Here is a 20961-nt window from a genome sequence, read left to right as displayed (position 1 = left end):
ATGCAGCAGTAAAAAGCGTATAATCTATTCTTTGTGATAAAATATTTTCATATGTGTAAAACAGCTAAGACAAAAATTTAATAGGAAAGAAAAAATCTAGCAAAAATAAATGCAGCCCAACATGTACACCTTTATCTCATGAAGAACTTTACCTTTAAGAACATCATCAGAATAACAGGGCTTTTTCTCCAGATCATTGCAAAACAAAAAATTAGACAGAAGTTCAAGAAACACTAAATTTGTGCTGCCCTTTTTTTTTTTTTTTTGTACAGACTATCTACAATGACGTAGTTCTGCTCTACATATTTTAAAATGGTATTTCTTGCAATAAAATTTGATCTTGTTAATTAAAAACAAGGTTTGGTTTGGTTTGCTCTGAACGAATTTCCGGCTGCAGGGCTTGGGTTGCTGTCTGTCTCGCTCCTTCTTGAACAGTCAGTGGTGCACGGACTGAGCGCCATGTGTTTATTCCTGCATCCAGTATCATTTTTAAAAGGCATTTTTATTATAGCAAATATAGCTCCCCAGAACTGCTTTACATTGAAACAAATCCCTCCCAGTTGCCAGGTTCAATGTGAAGCTCTTCCTTTACTGGGTACCTTGGTATAGTGGTACCTCCTGCAGCTTGACAGTCAAGGTCTTGATTTATCCCTCGGTTATGCTCATGTTTGGGAGCAGCAGTTGTAGCTGCAGCAGAGGAGGCTATTTTTTTAGACTTATGAAAATATATTGTTGGATTTTATGTAAGTATTATTTTCATAAGTGTTCTATCAATGAGTTAATATAGTAGAAAGGTAATGTTCTTGATATATTAATAACAAATACCTTTTTCTGGGAAACAAATGAACCTCTTTTTGAGAACAGCTCTTCCCTTATCACCCTATATAGATTTGTAGTATCATGCGTATTGTTCATAACTGCATAGCATAGTGAACAGCAGAGTGAGCACCATTATTTGGAACTGATTTAATAGATAACCCAAAATTAATTTCAAGGAGGCACAGACAAACCAGATGGTTATCAGGAGTAGGAATTGCCATGAAGAACTGGATTTACAGGATTATGGGGTTCTCTCAATGGGCTTAATGCTACACATACCTATTGACTTAAAGTTTGATTCTGTAAAGGAATCAGTTCAAAATAGACTTGGGATTTGACTCATTGGAAAACAATGCTACCACTGAGTATTCTAGTGTAAAACTAATATATTTAATATTTTATAAAAATAATGTCTAGCTCATAAGGGTTTAGGACAGTACAGTCTTATTCCTCTCCTATAGGAAAGCTTATTTTGTATTAAAAAAAAAAAAAAAAGAAATGTTTGCTTGTCAGCACTGCTTTGTGCTTAATATGTGAAATGCTAGAACTAAATTTAAGGAAAGGGCAATTGATTCATTTCTTGAAAAGCCTAGAAGAAATTGGTAATTTTGAAAAGACTTTTCTCTCCAAGAAGGTACAGTACATGGTTGAGGCTCATTCTCCTGAACATCAGTCCCAATTGGCTTAATTAAATTTCACATGCCATTTGCAGAAACTGCTGAACCAGCTTTGTGCTTTTGCTGCGTTTCTTCATCAAAGGACCCAAAGCTTTTTGTTGTTGTTTCTGTGTATGTAACATTTTTGTAACCTAACCTCATGCTGTATGCTTTGTACAAGAACCTGATTGTCTTGGCTTTTTCCATTCTTTGCTTCATTAATGCTCTCCCTTTCCAGATGTTTTGGGTATGTATACAAGCTTGCAAATTACTCTTCCTGCTGTTTTGTGTTCAGTGCTTTATTGTACCTCACAGAACCACCGTGTGTTTCTTGTAACTGGCTCACTGACAGACAAAAGCCAATCCTGTAATATGTTGCTAAGCATTTCTTTCAGAAAATTTCTGGTTTTCCTTATTTATTTTCAGGTAATTCTAAAATTAACGTTGAGATTGACAAGTAAAGCCTAAAGATTAGGTTTTCCACCATAAATTTCTAAGGTGTGTGCACCTGATCTGCATATTGTAATACAGCCATGTGAATGCTGATGGGCGATATGTCATTGTGTATACAGTAAATCGATTGCAGTCAAATGGCTCTTTATTTGCTTTCTGTGTGCATATGAAGTAACCTGTCAGGCATTACATGCACCCAGTTTGCATGTGCAATTGATTGCCTTCCTATGGAAAGCTGTCTCTAGAAAATGCATAGGTCTCCCATTCACATCATTAAGTTGATATCCTAGAGTTTTGTTTTCTGAAAATGAAACATAAATGCTTGAAGGAATGGACTGTCAGTGCAAATCTCAGCTTTGTATTTTTATTTTCTTGATGTTTATGTGAAAAGTCAGTTGAATGCTTGAAACTATGGTAACTATTTTATATATGTACATACACACACACATTATATATATGTATTCCCCATGTTTGGTCAATTTAAAACAGTTGTATATAGTATGTTTCAAGTAAATGCTTCCCTGACTGTAAAATAAAAGAGCACTAGCTAAGCCATGTAATGATCCTTCCCTACCTATAGAGGCAGTAGAACAGGAATAAAAAATGGTACTTGACCAAGAGTGTATTTCCATTTCAGAATCTCAAGAATCTAATATAGTTCAAAGGGAAGAAAAAAAGGTGTTCCATGTATTATGGAAAGTCCTGATTGTCCTTTATTTATCTTCAATATAGCTGGGACAAATGTCTAGAACTCTTACTTGCAGGCATTAAATCTCAGATGTGGTAATCTACTGAATGTCAGGCTGCCTTGAACCAGAAGAATGCTGTAATACAGCAGCCAAGAGCTTTTGGGTTATCGTGAGGATGTAGCTACACTTCTTTTTTGCACACAGATGGGGAAAGAGTGGCATGAAGATCCTGAACCTCTTATAATTTATCAGGCCTGCGTGTCTCAAAATGCTCTTTTATTCTCCTGCGCCAGCGTTGATTTTGTTAACATCTGGGGTCAGAGTCTTTCTAATGAATTTGCCAGGTACTTCTGCATTAGAAGTTTGATACTAACTTTCCACTATTCTAACTTATGAATACTTTTTTGATACAGTACAAACAACATTTTTAAATTAAGCTTCTTGAGTGCTTTCAAAGGACATAAGAGAAAAAAAAATCTTGATTTCTGTAAATAAGTAATAGCTGTCAGCAACACATCACTATTTTTTCATGGTACTTCGCTGAAATACATATGATTTGTAACTACGATGAAAAAAAACGTGCTACAGACAAAGCAATATAGCAGTGTGACAAAATATTTTTTAAGGTCACAGATGCCTGTATAATAACTAGGATACCTGGATAGGTGAATTAAATAGTTTTAGCAAGTTAGCTGTTTACTTAAGAATACAGTTTACTTCCCTTAAAATTATTCACACCTGTAGGTTGAATTGATTCAGTATATCATGGAAGTGATAAAAAGTTTGTGTCTGTATCCTTGTTTTATTCAAGACTAATGGTTTGGGTTTTTCAACCAGATTGCAAAAAAAGTCTGTGTTTGTTTCTGTTCTCTGCTAACAGGTGTGAACTCAGAGTTTCCATCACCAGGACAGGGCTATGATCCCCTCCATTTTGGTTGTCAGTTGGTCCTGACATAATAATTACACCAAATGGAGAGGTGCAGTTGTTGCATCTGAGGGGCAGGATGCCATCCAGAGGGACCTGTACAAGCTCGAGAAGTTGGCTCTTATGAACCTCATGAGGTTCAACAAGGCCAAATGCAAGGTTCTGCATCTGGGTTGGGGCAACCCCCAGTATCAGTGCAGGCTGAGGAATGAATGGACGTAGACCTGCTCTGCTGGGAAGGACTTGGGGGTACTGGTGGTTGAGAGACTGGACATGAGCCGGCAATGTGCACTTGCAGCCCAGAAGGCCAGTTGTATCTTGGGCTGCATCAAAAGGAGCGTGGCCAGCAGGTCAAGGGAGGAGATTCTGCCGCCCTGCTCTGCTCTGGTGAGACCCCACCTGGAGTCCTGTGTCCAGCTCTGGAGCCCTCAGTACAGGAAAGACATGGACATGTTGGAAAGGGTCCAGAGGAGGCCACCAAGATGATCAGAGGGCTGGAACAGCTTTCCTGTGAGGATGGGAGTTGGGGCTGTTCAGCCTGGAGAAGACAAGGGTCCAGGAAGACCTTATTGCCACCTTTCAGTACCTCAAAGGGGACTACAAGAAAGACGGGGACAGACTTTTTAGCAGGGCCTGTAGGACAAGGGGTGATGGTTTTAAACTAAAGGAGGGGAAATTCAGGCTAGACATGAGGAAGAATTTTTTTACAATGAAGGTGGTAAAACACTGGCCCAGGTTGCCCAGAGAGGTGGTAGATGCCCCATCCCTGGAGACATTCAAGGCTGGGGTGGACAGGGATCTGAGCAACCTGATCTAGTTGAAGATGTCCTTGCTCATGGCAGGGGGGTTGGACTAGATGCACTTTCAAGGTCCCTTCCAAACCAAACTGTTCTATGATTCTATGATTAAACTTTCCCTGGAGAATAAACTGGAATCCACGTGTTCTGCCTCCCACTCTGAGCATCAGGCTGCAGAGTCAGTTTCTCTCCCACTCAGTGAATATGCAAATGTTTTGTGAGTTGCACAGCATCAGCAGGAGGGGTTGAATAGCCAGCTATGGAGTGGTTTCACATCATATCAGTGAGAAAGGCTGAGCATTTTTATTTATGTTTGTTCTGAATAAAACAACAAACCCAAGGAACACTTACTTAGTGTCTATGCATGGACCAGAGCTGTAAAAGCCTGTAGAACCGCACTGAGTAATGAAGCATGGTACACAAATATGCAAGTTACTGCCTGCCTGACGTGATGATTTCCATTATGAACTATGCAGAGACATCTGCGTGGTCCTCTGGGCAAAATAAATGTTAGACTGCTGCTTTGCCCAGTCTTACTATCCCAGTTACTCACGAACGGAGTGTAGGGGAGCTTAATGATGGGAGCCATGCTAAGTTACTGCATGGCACCTTCTGGAGCGGCTGGGGTTCTACCTGATGCAGTTGTTTCAGTGCAGCTCTCCCCTGTGCAGGGCTCATCCTCTTGTGTTTCTGCTGCAATCTGCTGATTTTGAGCTTTTCCATTCATAGGCTGTTAAAATTTGCTTCCAGATTAAACCTGGCATAAGAAGCATCATTCCATGAATGCTACTGTTTTACTAGCCCAGAGAAATAGGGGAGGAAGTAGACATTTTCATGTGCTGTTTAGTATTTTTAGATGATACTCTTTGCTTTATGTTTTCACATAATTACAGTGTTGCATTTCAGGAGATGTTAGTCTGTTATAAATTGATCTTGATTGTGTTGAGGTTTCCAAACACCACATTGTATCTGTAAATACCACGTGGACGTGTGTGTGCATTCCAGGCCATCTGAATTGTGTCTAAACGGAGCCTCAGCAGGCAGAAGAAGAGCCCTGTGCGCCTACAGCAGCTCACCCACAGCTCCTCTTCAGCGGAGCCCGGGCAGGAGCGCCAGGCGGAGCAGCCGACATGCTCCTCTCCTTGCTGCCTTGTCCCTCGCTGGAGCCCCATCTGCCAGGCATGAGTAACACATGCAGCCGCTTTCCCTGGAAAATACTGCCATCCTCCCACTCTCACCCTCCCCTTTTTATGTAACAAGATAGTAGCTAGGGATTTGGTTGAGACCAAGGAAGTGTAACTATACTCACAAAAGTACATTTATGTTAGAAATTTGATTAAAACACCTGTAATCCAGGTATCTTCCAGCCCATTGCCTGAGGACTGAGAGCATTTACTCCCTCTTACGGACTTATGTTCCTCTCCAGGACTTTTTGCTTCTTAGCTGTGTGTGCTGGAGCGGGGCACAGAGGCTTCTGCTCCCCAGCATGGCCACCGGTGTGGGGTGGGAGACCTGTTCCTGCCTGGAGACCACAGGGCAGCACCCCCCTGGCTGGGGAAGGGATGGAGCCAACCATCCCTCGTCCAGCATGACCCCACTGTTAGCTCCCTGCCTACCCTGGGTGCCCTTGGTGCTTCAGGGGAAGAAAGGGGAAGATAAGAAGAGGCCAAGCACTTACGTATGTGTGGCGTTTCTTACTGGCTTGCTCCAGACTACTCACACAATATGGAGCTTTCTGTATCACCATCAGTAGCATCTTGGCCTCTCCAGCATGTATACAGAGAGGACAGGTATCAAATGTAGTCTAGGCTTGCCAGCTGTGGCGAAGTACTGGCATAATGGTTAGTGTGATACCTAATGCAGACACTTTGGAGATTTTCCCAACAATATAAGCATGTGTATACACACACATGCTCACAAATTAAAATTTAAAATTTTAATTTTGTCAGTGAAGCTCGTGATTTACTTCTTAATCAAGAGGTGTGTGGGCACAACTCAATAGTCATCACTTCCTTTTTGTTTTTCTTTTTTCATTTTATGGATTTCAGATATGACATTTATCCATTTCTCAGCAGCTTTTTTTGGCGCAGTATTTTCTATGTGCTTTTAAGGCACTGGGGATATATTGCATATTTGTTTCTTTTGCCTTTGCTTTGGAATTCTTTAGGCTGCCTTAAACTTCTCATTTGTTTGATTATGTTAATAGAATTTAGTGATTAATTATTTTTAGATAAATGTGCTTGTATAAAAGAATTAGCATAAGAAAAATCATGACTACTAATATCTATTCTCCTTAATTTATAATATTACTTGAAAGCCAATTTTGCAAGGTGTTGCTCATCATTTTATATGACATGCGTTGACATAGGTATGTTCTGTATCTGTAGTATCAGCTCTGTTTAGAAAAATAGAATGCTTTGTCTCTATGGTGTTGGAGTCCAAGTAATAATTTACAAATTCAGTTCTATGAACAAAACTGCCACGATACCAAAGATAAGTAGACAAGGTCAAATTGAATGGGATATTAAAGTCACACTCTAGTCAGCTGACAGTATAGGAACCTCACTGTTCCTGCTGAAGATCAGAACCTCTTGGATGAGTATAAGTGATATGTTGTGCTTCTACGTTGGCACTTGCAGGCCAGAAGTATGGGCATTTTGCATTGCGTCTCCGTCATGGAACTGCCATCTCATCAGGGTCTTCCTAAAACATAGTGCTGGGCAGCCACTGCTCTGTCAAGGTGGGTGTCCCCATGACTCCTGGCTGCTATGGATGCTTTCTGCCCAGGTTTGAAGGAGAGTTGTGTTTCTCCAACTGTGTAGAGCAGAGAATATTCTTTTATCATGGCATCGTATAAGCCACCCTAAATTCCACCATAGTTATTAGGGAGTAGACATAGATGCAATGCAGCGTTGCTATGTCTTTACCTTTACTTTACATTATATTATTGTAGTGAACTGTTCAAGATTTTTGCTTGAAATTCACTTGTAAGGTCCAACCAGTGTAAAGAAAATTTGTCTTCTCCCATAACAGGATAAGCCATTTACTTGTGTTCTTACTGCATTGAATTCAGGGGGCAGTAGAGATATTTGAAATTAATATATGTAAGATTGAATATGCAGTATTTAAAGTTGGCTGAGAGATGGGTACTTCTTGTTTCTTCAATCTGACTCCCTGTTGTATGAACTAAATAGTTGAGTCCTCCTGTCATTTAAAACCTGTTTACTTTCTGATTGCCAAGGAGACCATATCAACTAGATTGTAAGGGGCACTTTAAAATTTGATAGCTTATTTTTGGTTTTGAGTGTTGTAGCTGGGCTGCCAGCATTTCATGATGATTGTCACAGTAGATCTAATTATGTTTATGCCTCTCGTAATGATTGGCAAATATAACTTATTGGAGTTAATTGTTATAGCCTCACTGTCATGCCTCTCCAGTGCATCAAAAGGGACATTATTATAAATATTCATGGAAGTGGGAAGATTGCTAAGCTATTACTGTGCAGCTTTGAAGATACCACACTGTCATTGTTCTGAGCTCCCTGTTTTAACTACTAGTGACATTTGTGTTTCTGTCCCCACATGACATTTAGAGTTCTTTGCTTACTTTGGTCAAAGTATGACAGAAAATTTGTGTTGAGTGTCTTTCTGGGAAGAAGTCTTTACAGGTATCTAATTTGTTTTTTGAGAGATGTTGCTACATAAAGATGAAAACCAAAGCTGCGGCAGTATTAATAAATAAAGCCTGTGTCAACTAATAAGCTATTATTATTTAAGTAATTGCAACAATCTCACATGTAGTAAAAAGATAGAATACAAGAAAATTTTAAGCAAAATGCAGGCTTTTCCAGATGCTGAAAACATACTCTAAGGGATGGGACATCAGACCTCTTCAGCAATCTCTGTTGCATTTTTTCCATCCATTCCTGACTGGAGAGGTACAGGCACAACATATTTGTTCATCAGCCATGCAGTGTAGTTCTTTAAACTTTTCTCCTATACTAAAGTTAAGAAAAATAAATACTGAAATACTTCTTAGTTGATGGAAAAGCTATTTCTCTGTCTTCAGACTCAGGTGGAAACTATTGGTTTATAGGACCATAGTTACCTGCGATTATTGGCCTGGCTGTGTTTCACAACAGAAGAGACCCTGAGGCATACTCTGCCCTGGCAAAAGGTTGTTTCAAAAAGTATAGCAGGAAATCTAGTTCACAGAGATGTATTCTATACTGGCAGAAATGTGCTTCCAGCAGTGTAGCAAAATACTGCTTCTCCAGACAAAATTATGATATACTGTCAAAAGAGACAGATTTTGCTAGTTATAAATTGTCTTGAACAAGGGTTTTTAGCAGTCTGGAATGGTCTTAAAATGATACATTAACTGATATTGTTATACTGACTGAAGTGTTGAGCCTGGTTTGAAATTGCAGGGAAGCAATCCAAACTCAGCATCAGAACAGTATGACAAATTATCTCTCTATGTTTATTCTAGTTGTCATTTGGACTTAAATAAGGGATAGACTACTGACTATCCTCTAAGTCACTGAGACAATGGTATTCAGTCATTGTAGCAATATCTCTATGCAGCAAAGTTACAGCAAATGTGATTGTGAATGTGCCAAGAACCATCAGAAGTTCTGTCTTCAAATGTGTAATCCTAATTCAGACAGCAGCTGGGCCACAATGCTTTTATTCACAAGCAGGAAAACATGCACCAATGTTTTCCATACGAGCACGCCATGCACATCTCGTAACGTTCTCTGCTGTAAAAGACTGACATGCATGTACCCAGCCAAAACTGGAGAGAACTACAAATAGATAGAGGTGATCTCTAAGAAATCCAAAACAATGTCAACCTCCTCCAATAGAAAACATCAACTAGAGATTTTCTGATGGCCATTTAAGATGTTACTTGATTTATAAAATGGTCATAGTAGTCACCTCTCAACTTGTACTGAATTTGAGCTAAATGGAGACTAGCTGGGATGCTTTGCTCTCTTGGAAATTTTGAAACCCTGTCATGGTGCCTAATTTATTCAGCTGCTGCTATTCTAAGACAAAAATGAAAATCAATCTCTTCACACCTCTTGAAAGAGATATTCTTCTATAGAGAGCCATTCACTATAGAAAACTCTCTCTAGCCGGATCAGATGGGTTGTGGTTTCCAGCAAACATAATGCTTGTGCCAGCATAATAGATAAAATGCCAATAATGTCATTTCAAGAAACTCCTAATAAATAAATTGGTGTTACCTCATTTTGCCATATAAGTGTCTGTTGGTTATCTTCTGATATTTGTTTTGAACTAGCTACATATCTAGTCTGCTTTTGGTTCATGGAATGTGCACAACCTTGAAAGGGAAACCTATATGAATTACAGTCTTGTGTGACTCTCTAACTTTATAGATTTGCACAAATTACGCAACTTCTGTAATTTCTCTGTGAAGTCAATTTACAGCAAGATTTGAGCAGGAAACTGTTAATCCATTTCAAGGATGATGTTGCTATTTTAAGATTTATTTTTGTTTTATTTGGGAATGAGGTCCCTTCCATTCCCTAACATTCTGTGATTCTGTGAAGACAGTTTCTGCATCACTCGTGAAAGTAGACACAGTCCATCTGTCTTGGAAAGGCTTGCCCTGGCAACTACTGCGATCAGGCAGGGTTCTGAGGAGCTGGGAGCATGAGTTAGCAGAAGACAAGATTATTTTTTCTGGGAAAATCACCTTTCCAGAACTCCTGAGTTGTGAAGAGGATACCATAGCATTACTTGGATTATTGAGTTGTTGTTGGTTTGGGGGTTGGTTTTTTTGGTTTTGTTTTTGTGGTGGTTGTTTTTGTTTGTTTGTTTGGTTTGGGTTTGGTTTGGTTTGTTTATTTTTAGTGTTTTACACGTAGTAACCAAATTTTTTATATTATACCATGCTGAGGCCAGTATATGAAGGAAACTCTGTTTTCCACAGCTTTGATTAATTGAAGTAAGTGGAAAAACAGGAGCTTCTGCTAATATAGGCACCTCAGTACATCTTAATGCCTATCTCCTCAGGCATTCCAGTTTGAGTAATTTGCTTACTATGTAGAATTAAAGTCTGACCTGAAATTCTTTACATGTAGGGAATTAATGGCATAGTAAGATCGGTATGTGATGCAGGAGGCATTCTTACTTCTTTTTTTTCTTCCATACATGGACCGAAGTCTTTTAAGAAAGTGTTAACAGTGTCTCTCCAGGCTGGGATTGCAGGAGGTGGTGGAGGTGAGAGAGTCAGGCAGCGCTGCCTGCTGGGGCAATAAACTGGGGACAAAACATTAACGTCGCATTCGTTTCCCTAGCGTGCCATGGACATGCACAATTATAGCTCCTGTCAACTTGAGGAGGAGCATCACACCAGTCTGCCACATTTTCACATTTCTTAAAACTATCTACCATTTAATGTTTTCATAACTCTGTTTTTCTACTTATCCACAGCTGAAGTTCAAAGTGAAATTGAGCGGATTTTTGAATTAGCAAGGACACTGCAGTTGGTCGTGCTTGACGCTGATACCATTAACCACCCAGCTCAACTAAGCAAAACCTCTCTGGCTCCCATTATAGTATACGTAAAGATATCTTCTCCTAAGGTAAATATTTTATTCATTCATACTGTTTCAGTTGTGGGATTTTTTCCTTTTTTTGATCTTAAATGCAGGTAATGACATGTCCTCATTAAAGCTCAGAGCTTTATTGTTATTGCTTCCATTTGGATGGTGAAATATTATTAATCAAAAAAAATTGTCTTAGGTCTGATGTTATCAAAAGCCATTTTGGAAAAGATGCTGTAGCTCTGGTGCTTTTTTAAAGTAGGATTACACTTTTAGTGTCAATCACATAAGTAATGCTGACAGTTTTTTAAATCAAAATAATACAGAAAGAAAAGAAAGATTTTCATGTAACGAATATCAGACTGATTGGTAAACTTTAACATCTGGTAATGTATTCTTTCATTCTGTGAAAAAACCTGCACAGACTTTGTGAAGAGGTATTTGAAAGAGAAGAACAAATTTATGGGAAGAGAACTCAGGAGGGCAATTAAAGAATTTAAATTTAGAAGCAAACAAAAGCAGAAGCAGCAGAGGAATATAGGAGGGGAACTTCTTATTGTTCGTAACAGGAAAGGAAATGTTGGGAAGTAAGTGAAAATTAGCTTGTTCTGGATGTAAACAGCATGGGAAATGCTCCTGATGCCAGCAAATGAAGAATTTGATCTGCTCAAGGGGACAGTTAAAAATGTAAATATTTTAAGTGCTTACATATGTACATTAAGTCCAAACCTGCTCGTTTGCATTAATGTCTTATTTTTGACAGGTTTTACAGAGGTTAATAAAATCTCGAGGGAAATCTCAGGCCAAACACCTTAATGTTCAGATGGTGGCAGCTGATAAACTGGCACAGTGTCCTCCCGTGAGTCACTGTTCATTTATGTCTCATCTTTGAAAGATGCCTTTCTTTTCAAGCACGAGGTTAATTATGTAATTTCTGGGAATGTTTGCCCTCTTCTGGCCATATTTCACTATTGCGTTTTTGCAGAACGACTCCTGAGGTCTCTGGGCTCTTGCACCAGGGTGCAGAGAAAAAACAGCCCTAGTCGCGAGTAGTTGTTAGGATGCGTGCTGATACATTCACCACTTAGACAAACTGAGCATTTGTTTTACTTGATATAACTCTTGATGTAACTCTTTTGGAGTTATTGCTCTAAAAATGAACCCGCTTAGTGACTGTGCTTATCTCTGGCAGTTTAGTGTAAGGCTGGTGGTTTGGGTAGCTCCCCTGGGGCCTGTGTCAGCACAGCCCATCACTGCTGGCGTTCTTGGTCACAGTTTTGGCAAAGAGCTGTGGGTCACGGCATAACTGAGAGCTCTGCAGTTCTTCTGTTGGTGTGCACTGAAGCAAAGTCTCTCAGTTTCTACCTGTAAAGTGGAGCTGGTGAGACCCCAACTGTGTTTTGGATGTGACAAATATTATTGCATGCATACTCAACTGTCAAGCGAATGGGTGAGAGACCAGAAGATGACCATTCAGCTCAGTTGCACATATGCAAATGTGCCATATTTACGGAGCTGAGTGAGGGGAATGTTTTAATCATTTCAGTTTAAGCATCTCAGTGAAGAGACTAGTCTCCTCAGGTCCCCAAAAGTCAATGAACAATGCCAGAGACCTGCTTAGCTCTCGAAGCTGCATTCAAAAGGACTTCTGTCTCCCAGACCAGGGAGGGAATGGAGGAAACTCGCCTCCTAACTTTAGATGCCTAAAATTAGACAGTGTGACTAATCTCTTGCGTAATATTTATACCACACTTGGAAAATGGATGATCTGTATTACTTGTGTTTCTAATTGTTATTAGTTATTGGTCTTAGTTTTCTCTTAGTTATTCTAGATATGGGGAGTGAATTTCTTTTCTTTCCATTCCATTTTGCTTCAATAGCTAAAAGATTCAATATATAACCTTTCTGGATATTTGAGTTTTAAGACTGGCTCAGGCTGCCTCTTCCTATCTTCACTGACCATTTGCACTTTATTAAGTGGAAGTCATGAGGACCCACTTTAGCAAATATAACATGAGTGCTAGTTATGGTTGCTGTCTTTTGTATCAATTGCATTTAAAAAAAAAGAAAAAAAGGTGAAATATCTTAACACAAGTATTAGAAATGTGATTCATTTTTGCTGAATGAAGAGTGTTGTCATCAATTTTTCCAGCTGATCTGCCTTTAGTTGATGGCTATTCTCACTAAAACCTTTCCTTTATCAGGAAATGTTTGATGTAATTCTTGATGAGAACCAGCTTGAAGATGCTTGTGAGCACCTTGCTGACTATCTGGAAGCCTACTGGAAGGCCACACATCCACCTAGCAGCAATCCTCCTAACCAGCTTCTCACTCGCACACTTGCAACAGCCACTCTTCCTATTAGCCCAGGTTCAAATATTAATTTACAGGTACAGTTTTTATGCCATCTCTTCTTTTTTTTCTGTCAACTTCTTCCTCTTCCAAACCACAGTGGTAGTCTGATACTAGGATATGCTGAATATATCTTACTGTTTTTGATAAAGTAAGAGATTTTTCAGTAGACATTCACCCATTTTCAGAATAAAAGGCAAATACAATACAGGCACATTATTGTTACTGCTATTGTATTCACAGTAGCATGTGTTTATGTGTTGACTAGGGGGCTCGTTTTGATTCCAAGGACTAAGCCAGCCTGACTGAAAACATATGGTTATGTGAAGTGGAATACTTAAGATTTCATTGTGCCCAGGACACCACTGTGCCAGTAATATGTGTACCAGCCACAAGCATTTTTATGGCTGGCCATATGTAATCCAGTCAGAGGAATAAAACTGGCCTAATCCTATGCACGTTACAGCCTCTGGTAGCTCTCTGACTGATGGGCAAACTATTGCTAATAGGCAAATCCCAGCCCCAGGTGCCCTGTGTGACAAATTGGGTTATGTACAGAGCAGATCCACAGATGTTGCAGGGAATCTGTTCCTCTCCTCCTGCAGGCTGTAGAGTTGTAGAGAATGACTGACTGTATTTGTGAAGTCTCGCGGTCAAAGTGGCCCTTCCAGTGTCTCCTTTGTTCTTTTATTCATTGGCTATTGCTGTGAAAAGTACATACTTCCTTCAAACCAAACTCTTACATAAAACCCAAATCCAACTGCACATTGTACAGAAAGACCTTGAGAGGCAACAGTGAGAGTGCTGTCTAGTGAGCAGGGAAAAAACAGCCTTTGTTCCATCTCTGCGCTGACCTGCCTGTTGATTTTGGGCATATTGTGTCCTCTCTTTTCTCCTTCAGCTTTTGGTTTATATAATTGTATTAAAGTCTGCAGCATAAGGAGATCCTCTCCTTTGTATATGTGTTGCATGACATTAAATGAGGTCTGTAAAGACGGTACTTCATTATAAACAGTGACTGACACTCTGAAGCTGAGAAAATCACAGTGGGGGTTAAAATACATCTGTCCCAGCTGAAATAATGGCATACTACATCTAAATTTCCCCCTAAGTTCCATATATGCCCATAAGTTGTGTACGTATGTCTGTTAGAATTCATAACTTTGGCTAAGAAATATTCCTCTTTTCAAGAATAAAAAACAAAAAAAACCAAGTCTGCACCAAAATTAAAATGCCAAAAAAATGGCTTTTTGTTTTTATGATCTTGCAAAATGATTTTTTTGTGTCAAAGAATTCATTCCCTATTAGACAACCACAGACTTGGCAGGTCTGTTCTTTAACAAGAAAAATTGCTTCAGCCACCTTGCAGGGTATCATCTCCTTCTCTCGCTTTCAAAAGCAGTTGCAGGAAAAGAGACGGTAAGCTGTAGCTCATCTCTGCCTTTTTTTCTGTCCTCAGAGCTGAAACACCCTGAAAAAATTGTGAGCTGGAAGAATTTCTGAGTATGAAATTCAGTATTGTGTGCAGACTTGCTAGACATGCTCATTATTTTTCCAAGTTGCTTTTTTTGTTTGTTTGTTTTGGCTTTTTGGCTTTTTTATGCCTTTTGAGTGTGGATTTAGAGTTCACTTACTCATTTTATTAACCACATTCTCTGGAGGAACTGTACAGAAATCTAATAACACTTTTCTGAATGGTGTGCTATCTCCTTACAAATTAACAGATTTTTATTTTAAGATTAACAGATTTTTATTTCAAAAATGAGAATGTATTTGCACTTTCACAGTTTGTTTGTAGGTCTGCTAATCCAAAAGTGCGAAGCAACGGGGGTCCCTTTGGATTAGAACTTTTACATTCCTTTTGTTTCATTTTCCTATGGTACATTTTCAGCTGACATCTCAAACCTGACCCTGTCACGGTCTTGGAATAGGGTGGGTTTATTTTCTAGTCACAGTGGCTCAGTCCATTCTCTGAATAATGTTAAGACCCTCTATTTGGAGAATTTAAAGTCTCTGTCTGTGCCATTTTTTGGACTGTTCAGCAGAGAAAAACCATCCATTTGGCTTGGAGTGGCCACATCCGCACTGCAAAGCATTTGAATCATTCTCCCTTGGGTCCAGTGCAGCACCCCGTTGCCATAAGACATAATTGTCTTTTCTGGTTTTTCAGTCCTGGGGGTACATTGTAATGACAGGTTTGTGTTGCCAGCTGCCAGAGTGGTATTTTTATAGCATGATGCTACTGTGTGCATTGCATGGCACGAGGTGCTTGGACGTGTGAGGCCTCTTGGGACTGTGTGAAATGAGTCGGTGAAGACCATACCCCACCTGTCTATCTAATGGAGAGCTTTGGAACAAACTGTCCTGACAACTGTTCTCAGGTTTCCTCTTGTAGGGAAATACTTGGCTATTTCCAAAAAGAAGACTGGAGCAACCTCACACATACATGGTGCAGGTGGATAGGGACCACTGGATGGAAATAGAGAGCAAGCCAAATTGACTGTGTGGACACAGACTTCTCTCTCTCTTTTTCAGTAGCGCTTAAACTTCTTTCCAAGGACCCCTACATCTTTGAAATTACAACCTGGTTAATGAAACTGGCTTATCTCAGACTTTCTCCGTTTTAGGCAAAAAACCTTATGAGATTGTGCCATAAAATTCCTGCCCTGTGGTATCTAATTTAAATCAGAGCCCTAATTTGTTTGCGAACCACAAGCCAGACCCTAATCCAGATTCAAACATTACCTGCTCAGTGTCCCTGTAATATTTAGGATAAGTTACCATCTATGAATTTGCCTACAAATCCCAGTAGCCCAAACACTATCATGAAATTGCAGGTATTGGTTCTAAATTTGTTGACTGTGGTCCTCCACACGTCTCATCAAAGCAGAGAAGATGCATCTGAGTTTGTAAAAGTAGCATTCTGTTCAAAGCAGCTTCAAATTTTGCATTTGTTCTCAAACCACAGCAATGACAGATTTTACTAGTCGCAATTATGTCTATAGGTACATACATATTTGGCCTTTGACCATATGAGAATTCAAGGGTTTCATATGTGTACCCAGTTTATGTGCCTTAAAAAGTCATGCTTGTGAATGAATAGAAATGTGTTTGCACATCCAAAGCAGGCATTGCTTTAGACTCCTTAGCTTTTCACTTGATTTAATTTATAATTCACCTCTGTTCAGTCATTTCTCTTCACCTTGAACATCATAAAAACAAAAACAAAAAAGAAATTTGACTACTGTTACTGTTACCTTGTTCTCATTTATACCATTTGTTCCAAATTAGGAACACAAGGAGCAGCCCAGCTTGTCACTGGGAGGTTTACAGAATGAAATGTTGTCTTAGAAAATGAAGATTTGTCAAATTTATCAAATTGCCAATTTCAAATATGTTGCCTTTTATAATTTTCTGATAAAATATAGATTTGTTCCTGTCCAGTTTCCTATCATTTTATGTTTTGGGTTGCTAGGAAACCCACCTGCCAGGATCTGTGGCTGAAGGACAACATTTCCTCTTTCCCCTAGCTCTTTACCACAAAACAGACAGAAAGGAGATACATCTGTGGGCTGCCCTGGAGGCAGTCCTTATTTTTAGACAACTCTGAACATAGGAGGGCAAACTTAAGACTAACTTGGGTAAATTCAAAACAGTCTCACATACAAATGCCTGGATAACTTTGTTAAAACCTACTTTAATTTTGTGCCAGTAGAGATGCTTTTGTCTTGATGTTCTTCACCTCATGTGAGAAGGATAATCTAGTTTCACTATAAACTATGTCTTCAAATTTGGCAATTAATCTTGAGAAGCCTTTGCCTGTGGTTTGGAAATAAAAGCAGGTTAATGTAATGAAAACCCCAAATGAGTTAAATAATGCCACTTGTTCATTTTGCAGTGATTTCAAAGCATTATGCTGGTGAAGAGTAGGTTTGTTATTACCTGGTAATTTTTATTTCAGTCTTTTAATAGTAGTGGTGTGCTAGGAAATTCTGTAGGTGATAATATCACTCTCCTCTTGCTTTTCTTGGCAATGACCTGTATTCTTGAGCTGTTAAAATTATGAGGTCAAAGTTTAATTTTTCATTACTGTGAAGAAATGGAATTATTGCTGAGAAAAACAGGTCAGTGGTACTATTAGTATCATAATACAAACATCATTCATACTAGATTCAATTGCCTTTTTTTTTAAAAAGCTACTTTAAAAGAGCCAAGGTTTCGTATTTTGGTTCTCTGCTGGAATCCACTTCCTCAGCCCTTTAAAATCACTTTGCCATAGTGGTTGTTTCCAAGCAGGCATCTGTAAACTCTCAACACAATATGTCCTCTAATTTTTCTGCAGTTTGTCCTGCTTCTGCATGCTCTCTTCTTGTCTGGAGTGTGGTAGGCAATTATTCCTAATGGCAATAGTCAGAAACATCACAGGAGACAAGAAAGTGTTGCAGAATAACCGGAGTGCTACCCTCCATTCTGATGAGCATGAATGGAATTGTTTGTATTATAATACTGAAATTTCAGTAAAAGTTGAATTCTAATGTGTTGGGTTTTTTTTCTAGTTTAGATTCACAGTGGAATGTTGTGTACTTAAATTGTTTTGGTTTCATGATACTTTCTAGTTGAATTTGATATTGGGGAAGGCTTTTAGATGTGTACTTCGTGTACGTGAACTTAACTGCTGGTTGTGATAGCAGGGATCTCAAGGAGACCAGAGGAATGACCATTCAGTCCCTGAACGCAGCGGTTCACAAATTGAAGAGGAAGCACGGGTTGAATCCATCAAGAAATCCCAGCATCGCTCTTCCTCGAGCCAACACCACAACCATCGCAGTGGTGTTAGAGGCCTTTCTAGGCAAGAAACTTTTGACTCGGAAACACAAGACAGCAGAGATTCGGCTTACGTGGAGCCACAGGAGGACTACTCACATGAGCACGGTGACCACTATGATTCTCACAGGGATCACAATCACAGAGACGAGTCCCACGGGAGCAGTGATCACAGACACAGAGAATCAAGGCATCGCTCAAAGGAGAGGGACCGCGAGCAGGACCACAATGAATGCAACAAACAGCGTAGTCGTCATAAATCAAGGGACCAATATTGCGACAAGGATGGGGAAGTGATATCGAAAAAACGTAACGACGCAGGAGAATGGAACAGGGATGTTTACATCCGTCAGTAACTTTTGCCTCTGGCAGTCTTGTGTTTCTTTGAAGTCTTGTAACAATGCCCCTGAAAATATCTTTGGGTTCTTCATTGCAGAACATATGGTATCTTTCTGTATGCTGATTTGTATTGCTGTTGCTTGCATAGCAATAGCATGAAATAGAATATTCATATACTTATTTTTTGGTTAGTGCTATATGAATTAGCGTAGTACGACCGCAGGGTTCCTGATGTTGTACTATGCCATTTTTCAAGCTGTTTTTTGGTAGCTGCCACTTGAACAATATCTGTTGCCATCAAGGTGTTGTTAGTATTTTTTAAAAAAAGGTACATTTGATGTTTAATAACTTCCCGTGTATTCAGCAAGCCAGAATCAGCACATAAAAAATCTAAACCTTTTTGTCTGCTCTGATTTTTCATTTGTATGCACTTGATTTGCATATTGATTTGCGAGTCACTATCTGTTGCTTGAACCTCTGGTGGACTCCATTCGAAGACAGAATTCAGTCTTGCCTTACACACAGGGGATCATGAAGTCAAGATCTATTTTCTATGTACTGGTACTGTGTACTGTATATACAGTTTATAAATGTTATTTCTGCAGACACCTTCTTACTATATAAGTTTGATCACACTGTTTTAAGAGTCCTAATGCCAAGTCAGCAGATTTGCTTTTGAATTACTGGCAACTGGAACTAGCCTCATTTAGGAAATCTGTAACAGTGTTCAATCTAAATACTCTTTCTTCTGTAGCAGAAAGCTTATACTTATTGTAAATATGAATGAGTGCTTGAGATAAAGGGTCTAACTCTTATACCTTACGCAGTCCTTGCAAACCCAATTTTGCATTTTAAATTTATGGTAAAGATAACAAACTTACTACTATAAATTATTCTTCTCTGTACAGGTCACGAAATTGCAATGGACACAGCTTAGTTTTTGTTTTATTGTCAGAATAACAGAGCACAGATGACAGAGGTGTGTATGTGAGCGGGTGGGTGGTGGATGGGCGGACGTGTGCGTGAGCACATTAGGCAGCGAAGCGTGAGAACCTACTGAAGAAAACAAAGGTTATTCAGAAGCCCAAGTCTGTTTCTTCATTTTGTCTGTGAATTTCAAAATCCAAATTGCAGTCAAGGAATATGAGGGAGTTTACTGTCCCAGGTAATTGAGAAAGCATAAATCTGCTGGCTCTTTGTTGAGACTTCAGGAGAGTAAACACAGGCAAATGTTACTGTGAGTGTTTCACTGGAAATGTAAAATCTTTGTGTTTTAGAGTATTTGTTTTAGTAAGAAAAGTTTACACAGCTTGTGGAGAGTTATTTTGTTGGAAAATAAATTTTTGTAGCTTCTCCACTTTTTCTACACTTGCCAATTCCTCTGCATTCCCGCTTTGCAGCCAGCTCACTGCTTTTCCTTCACCTCAACTGTTGTGCTGCTAGTGAGAGCTTAGAAAAATGACTGTGACGAAACACTGTTATGAGCTTGCTAGAGAAAAGGCATTGAAATCAAAGGGAGTGAACACTTATTTTTGCATTGAGCACCCATTGCACTGGTAAGTGGGGGGAAAATCACTATTATTTTTGACTACAGGTTCCATACTCTTGCCTAGTGTAAAAGCTGTTCTGCATCACACATGGTCTTTGTAGTTATTGTATGAATGAAATACTTTTTGTATTTCACTGTAAATAGCACATTATATAAAGACTGTAGTGGGCTAATAATTAATTTAGCTGGAAGTTCTTTTTATTTATTATTTTAATTCTGGGAATATCAGCATTGCCTGATTTTTAATATCATTTTAGTGAAATGGATAAGATATATGGCAGGTGCATGTTTTCTTCAATCTCCTCTTCCAGCATCCAAGCAATTCAGGTTATCTCCCTTAAACATACTCTGTCCTCCCTCTTCCACCGCTGTCCCTAATGCTTTATATGCATTGTTTTCCAAATTCTGCTGTTGGGTATCTGGCCACCCCTCCCAGTGCTGCTGACTGTTGTGGTTATTCAAAGCATCAACTGTGGGGAACACAAGGAAAAGGGTGTTTTTTTCCTAGAATTAAAATTCTCAGTGATCATCTAAACATCACTAAATGACTATGTAGACAAAGGAAGCATAGGTAAGTAGATCTGTTGTATTACTAAATGGATATATGAGTATATAAGCAGTGGCTCTTGATATGAGAAGATTTTCAGGGTATCAGTGGAAAAATGACATTGAAAGACTTTGTTGTTTGAATCCAATCAGATCCCATGTAAACAGGAAGAGAAGTTCTGTTGTCCTACTCTGCAGAGCCTGGCTTTAGCTGTTTTACCAGCTTCAGTAAATGCTGCTTCTCCCTACAACTGTTACATGGCAGCTGTGTCCTCCAGAAAGTGATCTGTGGATTCCACTTCAATATCTTGAATTTTGGGGGTTGGTTGGTTTGTGGTTTTGTTATCTTTTGTTTAGTTGGGGTTTTTGTTTGTTTGTTTGGGGGTTTTGTTTGGGTTTTTTGTTTGTTTGTTTTTCCATTTAACTTCTGCTCC

The 20961-nt window shown here is 39.2% G+C and overlaps 1 protein-coding gene across 16 annotated transcripts in view; it reads left to right on the top strand.

Moving 5' to 3' along the window:
• CACNB2 (calcium voltage-gated channel auxiliary subunit beta 2) overlaps positions 1–18833 on the top strand; it is a 246123-nt gene extending 227290 nt beyond the window's left edge. For 8 of the 16 annotated variants that reach the window (XM_065050843.1, XM_065050839.1, XM_021299951.2 and 5 more), the window contains 4 exons: positions 10805–10956; positions 11681–11776; positions 13122–13307; positions 17958–18833. In XM_065050843.1, coding sequence (XP_064906915.1) covers positions 10805–10956; positions 11681–11776; positions 13122–13307; positions 17958–18449 — 926 coding nt within the window. In that variant the 3' untranslated portion in view covers positions 18450–18833. The remainder of the gene's footprint in view (positions 1–10804; positions 10957–11680; positions 11777–13121; positions 13308–17957) is intronic. The other 8 variants (XM_065050844.1, XM_065050840.1, XM_065050845.1 and 5 more) reach the window with 1 other exon arrangement.
• The last annotated feature ends 2128 nt before the right edge of the window (positions 18834–20961 follow it).

Source organism: Columba livia, chromosome 2, assembly GCF_036013475.1.
Source record: "Columba livia isolate bColLiv1 breed racing homer chromosome 2, bColLiv1.pat.W.v2, whole genome shotgun sequence".
NCBI classification, from domain to species: Eukaryota; Metazoa; Chordata; class Aves; order Columbiformes; family Columbidae; genus Columba; species Columba livia.
The sequence above is the reverse complement of the archived record's forward strand: the minus strand, read 5'-3'. Positions and strand labels throughout refer to the sequence as shown.